Here is a 14,565-nt window from a genome sequence, read left to right on the forward strand (position 1 = left end):
TGAGTCGAGAGAAATCACTGACGAATTAATGACGTCACTGGACGCGGCTTCCAGCGAATAAAAGTCGCCCCGTGTAAATCACTCTTTACACCATTAGCTCGACCCGAGCGTCCCGAGTACCCCGAATGTACGGGTTATACGATCGATACGTGGACGTGCGCTGCTCCATGTCCCCCCTCGCTTTGCGAGGAACGTTCGCTTCCTCGCATGTGTGCGTGCCGCCGCGAGAAATTGAACGCGCACATCAGCCACATCGCCGCGATGCAGCGCGGCGAGGCGAGACGATGCGAGGAATCGGTGCGCGGCCGATCGTTGATCGTCGTCATCCCAGCGCAGCCGGCCCGGCCCAGCCCAGCCCAGCCCGGTGACGAGCACGTGGTGCGTGCTCACATCCCGCATGCGAGCACCGCGTTATCCGGACGGCACGCAGTTATAGGAGCTTGTACGGCGCAGCTGTTCTCCCTACGTTGAACAGAGTTTCGCGCGGGTTGTCTCGCCGAGCCCCTCCTGCTACCAGGGAAACACATCGCGCAAGGAGGCGACCTCGAGCTCTCTCCACTCTCTCAATCAGGCCGGCCGGCACGCCGGCGATGTTCCATCATACCTTGACTTTCGCCCGTGAGGAATTTTTTCAACAGGAACGCATGCGGCCGCCCGCAATCTCGCGACGCCACCGATAGAAGCGCTGATGTCAACAACGCTGGCCTACGTATGTATGTACATATGCATACATATGTATGTACGAGTGCACGCACGAGATTATGTACGGGGTGTCTCGTGGAATTGCGTAGACGATTGATTCTTCCGGAGAGTCGAAGGATATTGCAAGAATGCGTGAAATAAAGTAGTACAGCTGATTTCGTATCAATGTGTCTGTGGATATAGAAATAATGTGTTCCCTCAAAAGAAATTGAATATTGTAAGTATTAAATTGATTAGTGATATATCACTTATTTTGAATATTAAAAGCGTCGTTGTTAATACTTTTTATATTTAAAATAAGTAATTAATCACTAATCAATTTAATACTTTAACAAAGTATTATATTTCTCTAAGGTGTCTATAATTCTTATAGTAATTCAAATTGATTCTAGTCAATTTAATATCAAAAACTATTTGTTTTGATGAATATTAAAAGCATTGAACAATATAGAATATATTATAATATGTATATACATATAGTCTGTATCCATATACAATATTGGTTGTCTCTTACAGAAATTTAGAGGACGGTAGTGATTAATTATTTATTTTTAATATTAAAAGCATTAAGCAACAGTGGTTTTAATATTCAAAGTAAGTATAATTAATCACTATCTTCAATATTAAATTTCTATAAGGTACATCCATACAGTAATATGATATAATTTAAACTATATAGAGTACACATATGCATATACTATTATACATATCGATTATATAAAATGGTTTTTTATAAGTTAATGCGTTTTCATATGTTTGCATTTAAATTCCGATGAATAATACATATTTACAACAAAGCAAGATTCATAAGATGTACAAAAAAGAATTTTATATTAAGAAATGAACTCTAAAAGAATACAGGACGTATTATTAAATTGTTGTTCCATATGGTGATATTATTATTCATTAAAAAATTATAATCGTAACAAGGATTTTCAACAAAATCCTCCATAACAGACGCTTTGTCCAAAAACTTTAATATATCCAAATTTTACACGATAAAACTTAGCACCTCACGATACGAGATATATATATTTATACGATAAATTTATTGTATTAAGTACGAGGAGATCAATATGCATTCAATTTCTCTTATTCATGATTCGTAAATTACGCGAAGTCGATTTTTCTGCCGCGTCGTCGCCACTCGTAAATGTCAGCAAAATGTCATCGCCTTACTCCAATGTGTCGCGTGAGTCACCCTGTATATGTACATACACACTGCCTCGTTGCAAGGTAACAGTCCCCACTCCTTCGCGTAGCAGGTTTAATTTTAGGGGAAAACGTAATAACGTTCGATCCGTTTGGGAGCTATTCCCATGGCGGCGAGGGTACGCGACTTACGTATCCTAGTTCGACGTAGACACGAGATGTCCGAGCCGAACACCGTGGAAATCCGGAGTTAAAGTCGGCATTCGCGCGTACGTCGGCAACAGTGGCGATGGCGACGGCGGCGGGGAATCGTACGTTATTAATGGCGATTTTGGGGAAAAACGGTGTCACTGTCCCCGTGGACGACGGTCCGCCGACTCCCGCGAGACGTAGACGAGAGACGGACGCGCATCGGTCGCAGCCGCGCGTCGCCGCGCGCAATTCTCTGGCGCGGGCGGGCGCGGCCCAGCGGGATTCGCGCCATGCTGGCGCGACGGCATGCCGGGCCCGGTAGCCCTGCCAAAATTTCCGTCCATGCCGGAGTCAATGAACCAATAAGCGGTGGAAAGAGATCGCCGTGGACCAATGGGATATGGCTGCGCCGTAACGATGCTTAGAGGCCCGCGCGCTCTTCCTCAAAATTGTGTCTTTCCGATCCACGGCGAACAGAAGCGGCCAGGAGGCTGCGAGCGCCGAGCACGGCGCGGGAACGGGAACGCTCCTACTCGGCATTGCTGTGTCCCTGCTCGCCGCTCGGTTAAATTGTTGATTATGTCCATTCTGCTCGTTGACTGCAGATTATTCTTATGGGCTACGTGTAAATTAACGTGTGGAGGACGAGCAGGGGTAAGCCGGAAAGATAGGTCGACGAGTCGTTTAACATTGTGCGTATAACTGAACACCTGAACTGATCGACTGCTTTTGGTGTTAGAAGGAGTAGCTTGTGACATTACGACGCAGCGCATATGTTATGTAAGATAAATAGCGATGGCAAATAGAGATTATGCAGCGAGATATAACGAGAACAATGGAACGTATGCAGAAAGAATTGTTTTGTAAGATTCTTGTTCAATCTGTCAGACATCTATATAACGCTATAATCATTAAAATATATTAAATAATTAAATTGACAATACTCTGTATACTGCATACACTTAGTATTACATATTTTATTATTTTATATTATTATATGTATATTTCACAATTATTAATTTAGTAAGTCCTCTTGTTAATTTCAAGACTTAATCTGTACAGTAAAATTTTTATGCTACCCTGAAGCAAAAATCCTAATCAAGCTCTGAGAAATTTTTTTCGTTGTGAATAAAGAGAAATAGTTGGCACTACGCAAAAATTATGAATTAAATTAATTAGTTATAATATATTGTTATAACAATATTATTAATTAGATTATAATTAATTATAACAAAATTATAATTAATTGTCACAAAATTGTATATGTATATGTATCAGATATAAATATACACGTGTGTGCTAATTGGTAAGCCATTGTGACACATGGATCGTCGTCGTGACTACGTCGGTAATTTCCATCGAGCGGAAACATTTCGGACGAAAGTAGGTACCATAGGTAATACAAGAACGGGTGCACCCGGACGACTTCCTCGCTCTGCGTGCTGCTCTGGTGCGAGGAGGGGCCAAATGAGACAACCCGCGCGAATGACGCTCAACTGTACGAGAGAGGAGAAAAGCCGTATCGTTTATGCTGCTCTGATAATACACGGCCTACGTACGGGATGTGAGCACGCACCGCACTTCATTGCGGTCAAAGAACTAGAAGAAGAGAATATGTAGGTGCATATAGATGTGTACGCGATGCAGGATCGTCAACCCGAGATAATGCGCTTCTCCGTTGTGCGTTTACGGTCGATATTCATTCGCTGAACAAAGAATAATAATTACCAAATGTTGAGTAAGATAATGTTGATCAAATGTTCGTTTAATGTAACTATATAAATAAACATAATTTTACTTTTTTAAATATTTAGTAATTATTAGTAAACTATAATTGATTATGTTATTATATTTAGTAATACTTATCACATATTTATGTAAAAAAAATAAAATTATTTTTTATCATATTAACCGAATATTGAATTCATTCAACGTTTTGTAATTATTACTACAAACTCTTATCACTGTTTGTATTTCAACAGCGTCTTGTATTATCAATGTTTTAAGATGCGAATACGATTCTGTGATTGGTTTAACATGACTTCAGACTTACTTATAACACAATTTTAAGTATAAAAAATGACTATAAGTATCGATGTATAGTTACACACGAATATCGAGGGAATATTTCATTTCTTGACACGAACGCGGTGATGGACAGACAAGCCTCTAACCTTTCTCTGTCAAAAGAATTAAATTCTCGGCTGCAGTTTCCATGATTTACAATTGGACAATTATGTAATACATTTCATAATTATCCAATTGTAATTCGTGGCAAAATAGGTTTCGTAGCTTACTGTATTAAGTTTAATAACAATATAATAAATAATAATTAATAATATTAATAAATATTAATCAATAATACTAATAAATATTAATTAATAATGTAACAATAAATAAGAATAATACATTAATAATAATAAAAATAATGCTTTTCGAATAATCAACAGTCATGATATGCGAACATATAGACAGAAAGCATGCGCGCCAAATATATTCCGATACGTGCGCAACTTCAGGTGTTAATGTATTTGTGATTCCATATATGTATACAGTTATTGTGTGTATTCTTCTTCAGTTTATCTGTCAGCAATATTTTATTCAACATATTTACATGTGCGTATCCACGCAGAATATAAGTCATCATGATGATTCCAAAATGATGACTGAAAGTCATTTTCCAATCAATTACGGTTCATTTTGACATGACTTCTTCTGTTCCGTTTTGGGTAATAATAAATTCATTTTTTTTGTTACAATGTACTATAATAATAATAATGATAATATATGCTTGTAGACGTAGCTTGATGTCCATTTATGACGTATCGAGTTGGAAGGAGCTGTTAATTGGGCGTGGTCCGTAGTAGCATCTTTTGAATGAAACTTGTATCAGGATACCACGTGGCCTCGGAGCACACTTCCGTTCTCCTTTTTTCTACGACGACGTTATTATTATTGTTACTATATCAGTCGTGCGTTCCGTTCTCCCCTTCGCCGTTTCATAAGCGTTCAATAACGATCCCCTTTAACCGAAACGAGCAGGAATGGCGAGCCCCCGACGACAACAACATCAACAGGATCTCATCTGCTCGCAAGAGCATGGGGACTCCGTGAAGCTTCCGTAAGGAGCATATACACACACACACACACACACACACACACACACACACACACACACACACACACACACACACATATATATATATATATTTGTCCTTTGTTCCGTACGTATTATATCTCGCGCTTTAGAATTCCGTCTTGTCCTCTCGAAAACGATTCCCACATCGCAGATAATATTTTTAATTGTTCATTATGTTACTTGAAAAATAAATGTCAAATAATATATCCACAAAAGAAATAAAACGGGGTCAAAATTCTTAATTGAGATTTGCACACTTGTATAAATTCGTTTGCATTATCTCGGCTACGAGAACATTCGTTTCAACAGACTTATTCTTCGTCTAGATGGCACATAATTTTTTATCACAATTTTGAGCTTATTTTGAGATGTATCCAAAAACATGACATCAAAATTATGTCAAAGTAACTCCAAAATAATCATAAAAAATTATTTTTCAATCATTTTATTAACGTGATTTTGACGTTATCGTGACTTGTTCCGCTTGGATATGTAGATACCTATTATAGCAAGAAGTTTATAAGAAAATTTGCCATCCCCTCAGAAAGAGATGAGCAAATCTAATTTATATTACGACTACTTAATTGTTGAGCTAATATTTATGCCGATTGTTCTCGACGGGCAGTTTTCTGCTCGTTCGACTCGTTTTCGGTCGAGCTCGTTAAAGTGGCCCTTTCCTTCCGCAGATGTCGCGCGCACAGAAGAACCGAGACGTTAGCCTACTCGTAGCGCATGTAAGCCTGATAGGTGTGAACCACGGCGCCGCGTGCCGACGCAACCCATTGGACCTTCGAAGGAGACGCTACCATTGCGTCTCGTTAATCGCACGACGTGCGGTCGCCGCGCGCGAAGCCGCGAGGCCGCGGCTACGGCACGACGGCGTGCCATCCGCGGGCGGGAGGAAAAAAAAAATGGCAGCGGTGGGATTCGAACCCACGCCTCCGAAGAGACTGGTGCCTTAAACCAGCGCCTTAGACCGCTCGGCCACGCTACCATTAACGAGAGGTCGATCTGTTTTTCGGCTGTTCTCACATGAAACGTTCTCGGGGAAATCGGAGCACGTCTCGTCCTTGATCCCGTTCGACGCGATTACGGAAAGACGGCAAACGGAGGGAAACGCGAGAGAAAAGCAGATTTCATATTTTTGAATTTATATCGCATCTGAAAAAGCTGGAATATACGTGACGTATAGTGATAGTATTTTTGTACGCGAGACTCGATCCACAACTTTGCTTTAAGAGGCTGTAAGAAATTGACCAATCACAGTCGATTATTTTTCTCATATTCAACTGTGATTAGTCAATTTAAGGTTTTACAGCTTACGGCCTCTTAAAGCAAGGTTGTGGACCGAGCATATTTCTGTCTTTAAATTGTTTTTGCGCGATCTTTAGGCTTTAATTGTTAGACTCAGAGTTAGATGAGTTAACTTTTTTTTTTAACTAAGTTAAGTTAAAGTTAATAACCTTGAAAATTTAACTTAGTTAAGATACAAGTTAATTTATAATTAATTGAATTAAAAATTAAGTTAATAAAAAAAGTAATTAAAAAGTTAAAAGTTACATTTGTTTCTGTTTACTTTTATTTTATGATTCCACGGTTTCAGTCTTACAAATAACGGAAACGACAAATATATATTTTATTTTTAGAAAATACTCAATATTTTATTTACATGTTTTGATTATATATACTGTTTACATAGACTGCCATTCTACAATAAGCCATTTGTCATAAATCAGAAGTTAGAAGTTGGAAATTGACGACTGTATTGGTCAATTTGAATGCGTGTTATATGTACTGTTTGAATATTTTGTTCACATATATTTATTAAATTTAAGTAATAAAGCCATTTCAAAATTTCGTCGAACATCTTTCCTCGCAAATTATCGAAAATGAGTCTTCCTGCACTGAACAGCCATTCAATATCAGCTATCGCTATTGCCGCCTATTATGTCTGAGATTTAACTTAAAAAAAATTAATAGTTACGGATAAAATATAACTAAATAAAGTTAAAAAGTTAAGAATCTAAAATGTAATTAAGTTAAGTTAAAATTAATTAACTTTTTAACTTTTTAACTTAACTTTTATCTTAGTAAATTATCACTACCCAGCCTTGATTAGACTTAAGCTAATTGAGCAAAAAAATTCTTACGGCCTAAAAGCATAAGTTCTCTGGCCGATATATCGTTATTTACAACTTACGGCTTATAGCTTACGGCCTTTTAAAGCAAGATTGTGGATCTAGATTGATATTTTTTGAGAATAAGGGTTGGAGTACCTATAGATTTGTATATAGTACTCGTATATTATATAACGCATAAGAATGTTCCTTTCCATGAAATAAAAGGCTGATTATTGCTTGATTTTCTTATGCATTATGCATTATGTAAAAGTCTGTGCCCTAGCCTTAAAAACTTTAGTATAATATCTCCCGATTTTGTAATCTTAACAATAATTACATCCTCGCGTTTTCACTAGTGAACACTGTTTACTTTCTTATTCATTCTTCCACTCTTTGTCCGCTTTTCTTCCCTTGTCATTCCTCTGAAAAAGAATCTGATGTCATCTGATGTTTCACCCGTGAAGGTCGCGTATATGCGTGAGTTCCAAAAATTATAAAAAAAGAAGATCACTTTTCTCATACAGCGCGCCGAAATATATTACTGTGTTTTATAGAATTTAGTTTTATTTCTCTGTGAAAATACAAGACTCCAATTCAGTAACTCTTAACGATAAATATCAGTATTGTTATCTTATTACACAATTTTTTTTCATAAATAATACTTGCACAACAATATGGACTATCAAAATAATTATGTAAGACGCTCAAACTGATTGCTAGAATGTTAAAATATTTTACAACGTTGCTTATCATGCTTGAGATTCCCATGTAGTTATTTTAATAGTAAATAAAATTATTTTATTTAGCTAAACTTTTAGATGCATCGAGAAAATCGTTCTTTCGCCTTTCTTCGTAAAGACATTAAATAATTTCAAAAGAATTAAAATTACGTAACATTGTATTATAATTGAATAAATATTTAACTCTTTGCCGGCAACTGAAGTTCTTTAAAAGCACTATCGATATTTTGATTGTAAATTTTAATAGAAAAATTTAAATTTGTAAAAAATAATTAAAGTACAATTCGACTTTTATGTGTAATAATAAAAATTCGACGTTAAAGCTTTAACAAATATATTAAAATTTGTATATAATCCGGAACAAAAAAATTATTCTGTTTTTTGAAAACCTCTGTTGCTAATGAAAGAGTTAAAATTTATGTTACCGGCGGAGGATTAATAACAATAATTCAAATTTGCAGATGTAAATATAATTGAACGAGTTCGGAAGATTAAGTCCCAATAAAATGTTGGGAAATGAGACATTGATATGATTCCCATTATCATTTTCGTCGATCGATTGGCAAGTTCCATCCACAATATACTCCCTACCCCCTGCAGACATTCCCGATGAATCTCGCTCGTGTCTGGAGTAAGTGGTGAGTAAGTGATCCATATATAGACGCGCCCCCACGTTCCACCAACACGTATGCGCACCTGTCACGCATATATACGCAGCGCTACCGCGGTGGAGCGCACTTTTTGTGCTTGAGCTTGAGCTACGGTGGAGAGACTCTGTGTACGGAGTGCGGAAAATAATTTTCCGGAGAGAGGAGACCCGACGAGACCTGAAGATCCGCCATGCCTGGACGCCCACTTTGGCAGGTAAGCGACGCGCCATTTCTTGAAATCGGAGCGCGATACGGGCCGTATCGCCATGTCTCTCTTTTCTTTAATGTCGTCCATTTTCAACTCCGACGATTATTATTTTATTGCATTTCATTATAGACACTTCATCCCATAAATTATATTGCGAAAAGAAATAATATTTTGCAATTACAAATAGGAATAAATAAATTTGGCAATTACTACGATATTCTACGATAGTTGTTTTTTTATAGATTAAAGACAGATTTTATTTACAGCAAAACATTAAATGCTTTTTATTTAATTGTTCAATTATTTTATGCTACATATTAAATCTTATTGTTAATTGAAAGCTTATACTTTTATGATAACGCAAATGACAACAAACATTTCTCTATAAAATAATAACACTAACAATAAGTAAGAGACTAAAATTACGAGAAAATTGTGAAGAAATATTAGAAAAGTTTGAAAAAAAATGTATTTCCTTCTAACTTTTGAATTATAAATTTGGTGCGTAACAAATCAAGGCGCGCTTAAAAACATACGTTAAAACTGATTAGTATGATGATTAATTTCTATTTTATTTTGCGACATAAATTTTACATGGAGAGAATTTTCTTTTAAAATTTACCGTGAAAATAGTAATTGCGGTACAATACAATATTTTAAAGATTTTTACCATGCACTTCAGTAAAATTGATCAAACTTATTTTATACTTTATTGTAGTTTTATTAATGAATGAGAAAGATTCACATTAAAAAATTCTTTGAAATATACAATGTCATTCCACGATTATCATATTTTCAGGGTAAACTCTAAGAAAAAATTCGTTCCATGTATAAATATCGCGTAAATAAAATTTTAAATAGATTTCTCTATATACTGCTCTTACATATTTTTAAAAGCCTCTGAAAGTTTGAAGAAGAAACTTTTCTATTTCAAAGCTCTGATTCACACTTACGTCAATCCGTGGGATTTTCGCCGATCTACTAAGATCGCTTCTTTCAGAAAACACTTTCAACATTATGAATCATTAACCGAAATTTATCATCGTTCGTGCTTCCTTTAAGAAAACAAATAATTTTCAGACGTACTATCAAACACGGAATGATTTAAAATACGCGCAAATAATCTTCCGAATCTTTTGATATCAGAGTAAACAAATCTTTATGCAACACTACGTAAATCACGCTAATAGATCGGTAATCAATATTACAATAAAATGCTATAATAATAATAATTAGGTTGATTATATATATTAACAAAAATTCTTTTAAAATGCCAGCAATTGCTGTTGACGAACTGAAACACGTAAGAGATTCTTTTCTCGCGATAGGACGACTCCATTTCGAAATAAAGTGATATTTCGTGACCCGGGTCCAGCAGCGGTCGCCGTGTATGCCACGGTGATCCAGAAATAAACTGAAAGGCACTTGGATTTGCCAAGGAAAGCAAAAGTTATATAGGAATTAAATTTTACCGCGCCAGAAACATGCACGTTGGCACGAAACGAGCTTATTAGCTTCCATGAAAAACTCAGAAAAGCGTGTCACGGATGACGTGATCGCGAGTTCCTGATTTATTTACAAACAGATGGATATTTTTATATCCGCGTGGGCGCAAAGAATTACACGACGCGAAGAAAGATAGACCGCGATGGAAGATAGACACAAAACGGAAAAAAATCCTTTATTTGATATAACACATAGTATTTTGTTTATTGAAAAAATTTAAAAGAACATCTTCAAATGTTTCAAAAATGGAGATAAGAATAAAACATAATATATTTTAATATCTTAAAATTAAATACTTCTTGTTACAGTGTGCTCGACTAGATTTCTTTCTAATAATTGACAATTGTGTTGTAAAATATATATATATATATATAAACAGATGAAAAATATGTCGGATTTTATTAACAAAAATATTCTTTATATCGTAGCTTTTGCAAACTATTATATCGTTAATAATTGCAACTTTCTTCAACAATGTTTTGATTTAATATGGTATTTCACATTTAATTTTATTACCCTAGAATTACTAGTGTATGAATATTGCATGAAATTGGCTTAATTCCAAATGCAATGTCGGTATTTCTAAGAAAAGTTTCCTCGATCATTACATTCGTTTGCCTTAATCGTTCGTATTATTAGCATAACTTCCCGAAATTTATTTAGCCTACATATTTCCATGACGCGTTTTAAAACAGTGATTTTACTTACAGAATAAATTGCGTAAATTAACGAGAATGATTGGATGGAAGTTACAGAAAATAATATAATTTTCTGAAAGATGTATATGGATTTATTTATTCATAAATTACACACGTATATAGTAATTCGAATAATGATACAAATTTGTAGAATCTTGCTAATTTAAAAAAAGTAGAAATTTATAAAGTTTAGTTTGTATAAGGTAGAGAGATTTATGAAGCACATTTATGACATAATTTAAAATCGCAAAAGATTATAAAGGTAAAGCTGGTATTGTAAAACTTAAAAACTATTTCTAAATAGTATTCTAAATTTGTAAATATTAGTTGGATCTTTTGCCTGTCAGTACGTGTAGTATAATGTTGAATTACGTGTATGTAGCTTGTGTTTCTTTATGTGTTCGTTTAATTGTGTGAACATGATAACAGTATTGTATCTTCTAGTTTTTAATTTATGTCTTTAATATTCATATTTTCTTTGACACATCTTGTTATATTAACGAAATATTTTTCGAAATCGGTAATGAATACGTATGTATATATAATAATTACTTGTATTTGTATAATGTACTGTATTATGTATATTTAATATGAAAGTTGCGTGTGATTGTGCATAAAAGTTGTTTGTGTAAATGATATATTATTTGTGTATACATACTAATGTATATGTATATGTAATGTGGAAATTAGGATTTTTCATAAAATATAAAGCGCGTCTGTACGATATCATAAATGACACACACGGATAGAGTTCGGACTTACATTTACATGCAAATTACAACTGTTACGAATTCGTATAAAAAATATATTCTTCCATGACTAGATAGAATATTAATATTGCTATACATTATTAATATTTGATATAGAAAAAAAAATAAAATAATGAATAAATTAACTGTTAAACATTGATATCTAAAGATTGACTACAGAAAATAATATAAGTGAAGTTAATAATAAATACTGTAGAGATGCGTATATATTCGCGACAGTATGAAAGAAATGATTATTCTTATAAAGAAAGTAGTATTAACACAAATTATTCGATCTCATTTATGTCAATAATAACCGATGATAAAAAACACATCGGTTATTTGCAATTTTTTACGGACTTCATAGATTTGACAAATATACTTTAAAGCGTAATATCCTTATTATTTCACACACACATTTAATACGCGCGGTTAAAAAATGCGACTTATTTCAATATTTTTATTGTATCATACTTCCTGTGTTCCTGTGTGTAGTCTAACCAGTCATTGTAGACCTATATGACACATATAGATGTGTGTTAATTCATTTCTATAAAAAAAATTTACATATGTCGAGTATTTCCAAAGCCACCGTGACCAGCCTGGCTGGCACCCTTATTGTAACCCATCTGAAGACCCAGGTGACCCTCGCTAGCACGAAGTTGATCATCAGTGAAGGCTCTCTTGTTCTCGTCCGCCATTTTCGGTCCTAAACTTGGCCCGGTCCAGTCATGTTTCTGCGTCTATTACAAAAACATTTATTCCAATTAAATGTCACAAATACTCATTAATTAATTAGAGATATAAATGAACTGTGGCAAATTATGCTGTGCTGATTTTACATGTATCAAATGGAAAGTTTTAATGTTTTTCTTTGTATATAAAAACTTTTGCTATTTTCTACATTTAAAATATGTAAAAAGTGTTGTTTATTTTTTTAAGTTAATAAAAAAAACCCGATATTTTCTAAAAATTTAAATATAAATATCTGTTGCATCGAAAGTTTCTTTATTATATTCTTTTTTTTTTTCACGTAAAAATATATTGTAATAGATATTTTGTTAGCTTCTTAATTATGATTTTAATATATAATCAATCAAACTATTATTGCGAACTACTCACGAGTCTGCCTAAGGCATATAAGCAGAGGGTGACTTGAGGGATGTTGCGTTTCTCGAAGAGATCAGCTGTTTGAAAAATTTCTTCTTGTGGGACACCATAGTTCTTGATCGCCGCTTGGAATCTATTGACAGTAGTAAAAAATATATAAAGTTTTATAAAAATCGTTATATGAAGTAAGATAAAGGAAGATAGTTTGCTCTCGCTTACCTTTGAATATTTTCCATAAGCTGGAAATTGGTGCCCTTACTTTGAATCTTTTTGACCGATCCGGGCGCAAGTTTGTTGATTAAATTACAAAGGATCACACCATCTTTTAAAATGTCATCGTAGTTTCCTGGTGGGAGCTTCTCGCCTAACACAGCTTCGATCCAGGCGAGGACCTCGGCTTCCTGTTCCTTATTACGACTCTGAAAAAATATAATGTAACTATAATACACATATAAATTAACTTTTCATACAAACGCGTGTCAGCGCGATTATTTTTAACACTATCTTTTATCTCATTGCTGTTTAACGCTCATTTCTACCAACGTAGATTAACTCTAATTTCTATTCACTTTTCATCTTTTTCTTAGATTTTCTTTTTAAAAATTAGAAAATAATAAAGAATGAGTTAAGCCCAACTTAATCTATACATTGGAAATGGACATAAAATTTGTTGTAGTTCCCACGCGGACTGTGCATGTGAGTATCAAAAGCATTTAGTGGATGTCTTAAAAATGACTGTATCAGAAATAGACCGCGGTGAGTGGTGGTGTAGGATTACCCGCGTAAAGTCCAACATCGAAAATAAAATACGGCGACTGATGTCTTGGCTTTTACGAAAACTGGCAAAACGGTATTAAACTGTCGAACATCTGTCTGGTTCGTCCGCGTGCATTTAGTTTACAATTTAAATTGCAATTTTAATTCATATATACAATAGAAAATTCATTCTCCGAATGAATTGATACAAAAGTTTTTATATTAAGAATGTGTAATTATTATAATATGTGTTATTATTAATGTTATTATTTCCATAAATAACGATATGTGCACATTAAATCTTTGCATAAAAAATAATACCAATATACATATATTTCCTTGTACATTGAAAAAAGAATTTAGTAATATGTAAATAATATTACCAAATATTTGATAATATTTACTAAATATCTAGGAAAATAAAATTATTTTTGCTTATATTAACTTATATTTAATTGGCATTATTTCATCAAACAGCTATTACCAAATTCTTTTTTGTATATAATTAGTTTTGCTTTAATCAGACGCATAAATTTCACAATAATTTCACGGCAAATGTTTTGTGAAAAACGAATAACATCCTAATAGCTTTCACGAGTTCCGAATTTCTAACGTTCACACGAGACGATTTATGATCCGAACAGCTGCCTGACGTAAACGGAATCTGGCATCTCTCAGTCGAAGCTATAAATCAGTATTTATAGCAAAATTAAATGGTAACCCTGAAAAGCGTTGATTCAAAGCGGATTCGGCGCGCGATAAACACCGTTGTGATTGTTTCGCGGCCCGCAATTTGCTCATCCATGCGATATTTTGGGAGGTGTTGTTTAGATATCGACGCTA

The 14,565-nt window shown here is 34.6% G+C and overlaps 2 protein-coding genes, 1 long non-coding RNA gene and 1 other non-coding gene across 5 annotated transcripts in view; 1 reads left to right on the forward strand and 3 right to left on the reverse strand.

The window, feature by feature from the left end:
- Nucleotides 1–3,348: 3,348 nt before the first annotated feature.
- LOC108748153 lies at nucleotides 3,349–4,191 on the reverse strand. Its single transcript, XR_001939292.1, has 3 exons — nucleotides 3,959–4,191; nucleotides 3,623–3,752; nucleotides 3,349–3,542 (listed from the first exon to the last, which is right to left on the reverse strand). It is a non-coding gene; the product is annotated as an uncharacterized LOC108748153 (long non-coding RNA).
- Nucleotides 4,192–6,097: 1,906 nt separating this feature from the next.
- On the reverse strand, nucleotides 6,098–6,179 carry Trnal-aag. The gene has a single exon. It is a non-coding gene; the product is annotated as a tRNA-Leu (tRNA).
- A 2,592-nt stretch (nucleotides 6,180–8,771) lies between these two features.
- LOC108748158 (muscle-specific protein 20-like) overlaps nucleotides 8,772–14,565 on the forward strand; it is a 35,713-nt gene continuing 29,919 nt past the window's right edge. Inside the window, exon 1 of the mRNA XM_018486190.1 lies at nucleotides 8,772–8,909. Coding sequence (XP_018341692.1) covers nucleotides 8,886–8,909 — 24 coding nt within the window. The 5' untranslated portion in view covers nucleotides 8,772–8,885. The remainder of the gene's footprint in view (nucleotides 8,910–14,565) is intronic.
- LOC108748157 (muscle-specific protein 20) overlaps nucleotides 12,194–14,565 on the reverse strand; it is a 4,944-nt gene continuing 2,572 nt past the window's right edge. Inside the window, exons 2-4 of one of the 2 annotated variants that reach the window (XM_018486187.1) lie at nucleotides 13,186–13,383; nucleotides 12,979–13,099; nucleotides 12,194–12,599 (exon numbers count right to left, since the gene is read on the reverse strand). In XM_018486187.1, the coding sequence (XP_018341689.1) occupies nucleotides 12,420–12,599; nucleotides 12,979–13,099; nucleotides 13,186–13,383 (499 nt within the window). In that variant the 3' untranslated portion in view covers nucleotides 12,194–12,419. Of the gene's footprint in view, nucleotides 12,600–12,978; nucleotides 13,100–13,185; nucleotides 13,386–14,565 lie in introns of both variants that reach the window. The other variant, XM_018486188.1, reaches the window with a different exon arrangement.

This window comes from Trachymyrmex septentrionalis, unplaced genomic scaffold, assembly GCF_001594115.1.
Source record: "Trachymyrmex septentrionalis isolate Tsep2-gDNA-1 unplaced genomic scaffold, Tsep1.0 scaffold212, whole genome shotgun sequence".
NCBI classification, from domain to species: Eukaryota; Metazoa; Arthropoda; class Insecta; order Hymenoptera; family Formicidae; genus Trachymyrmex; species Trachymyrmex septentrionalis.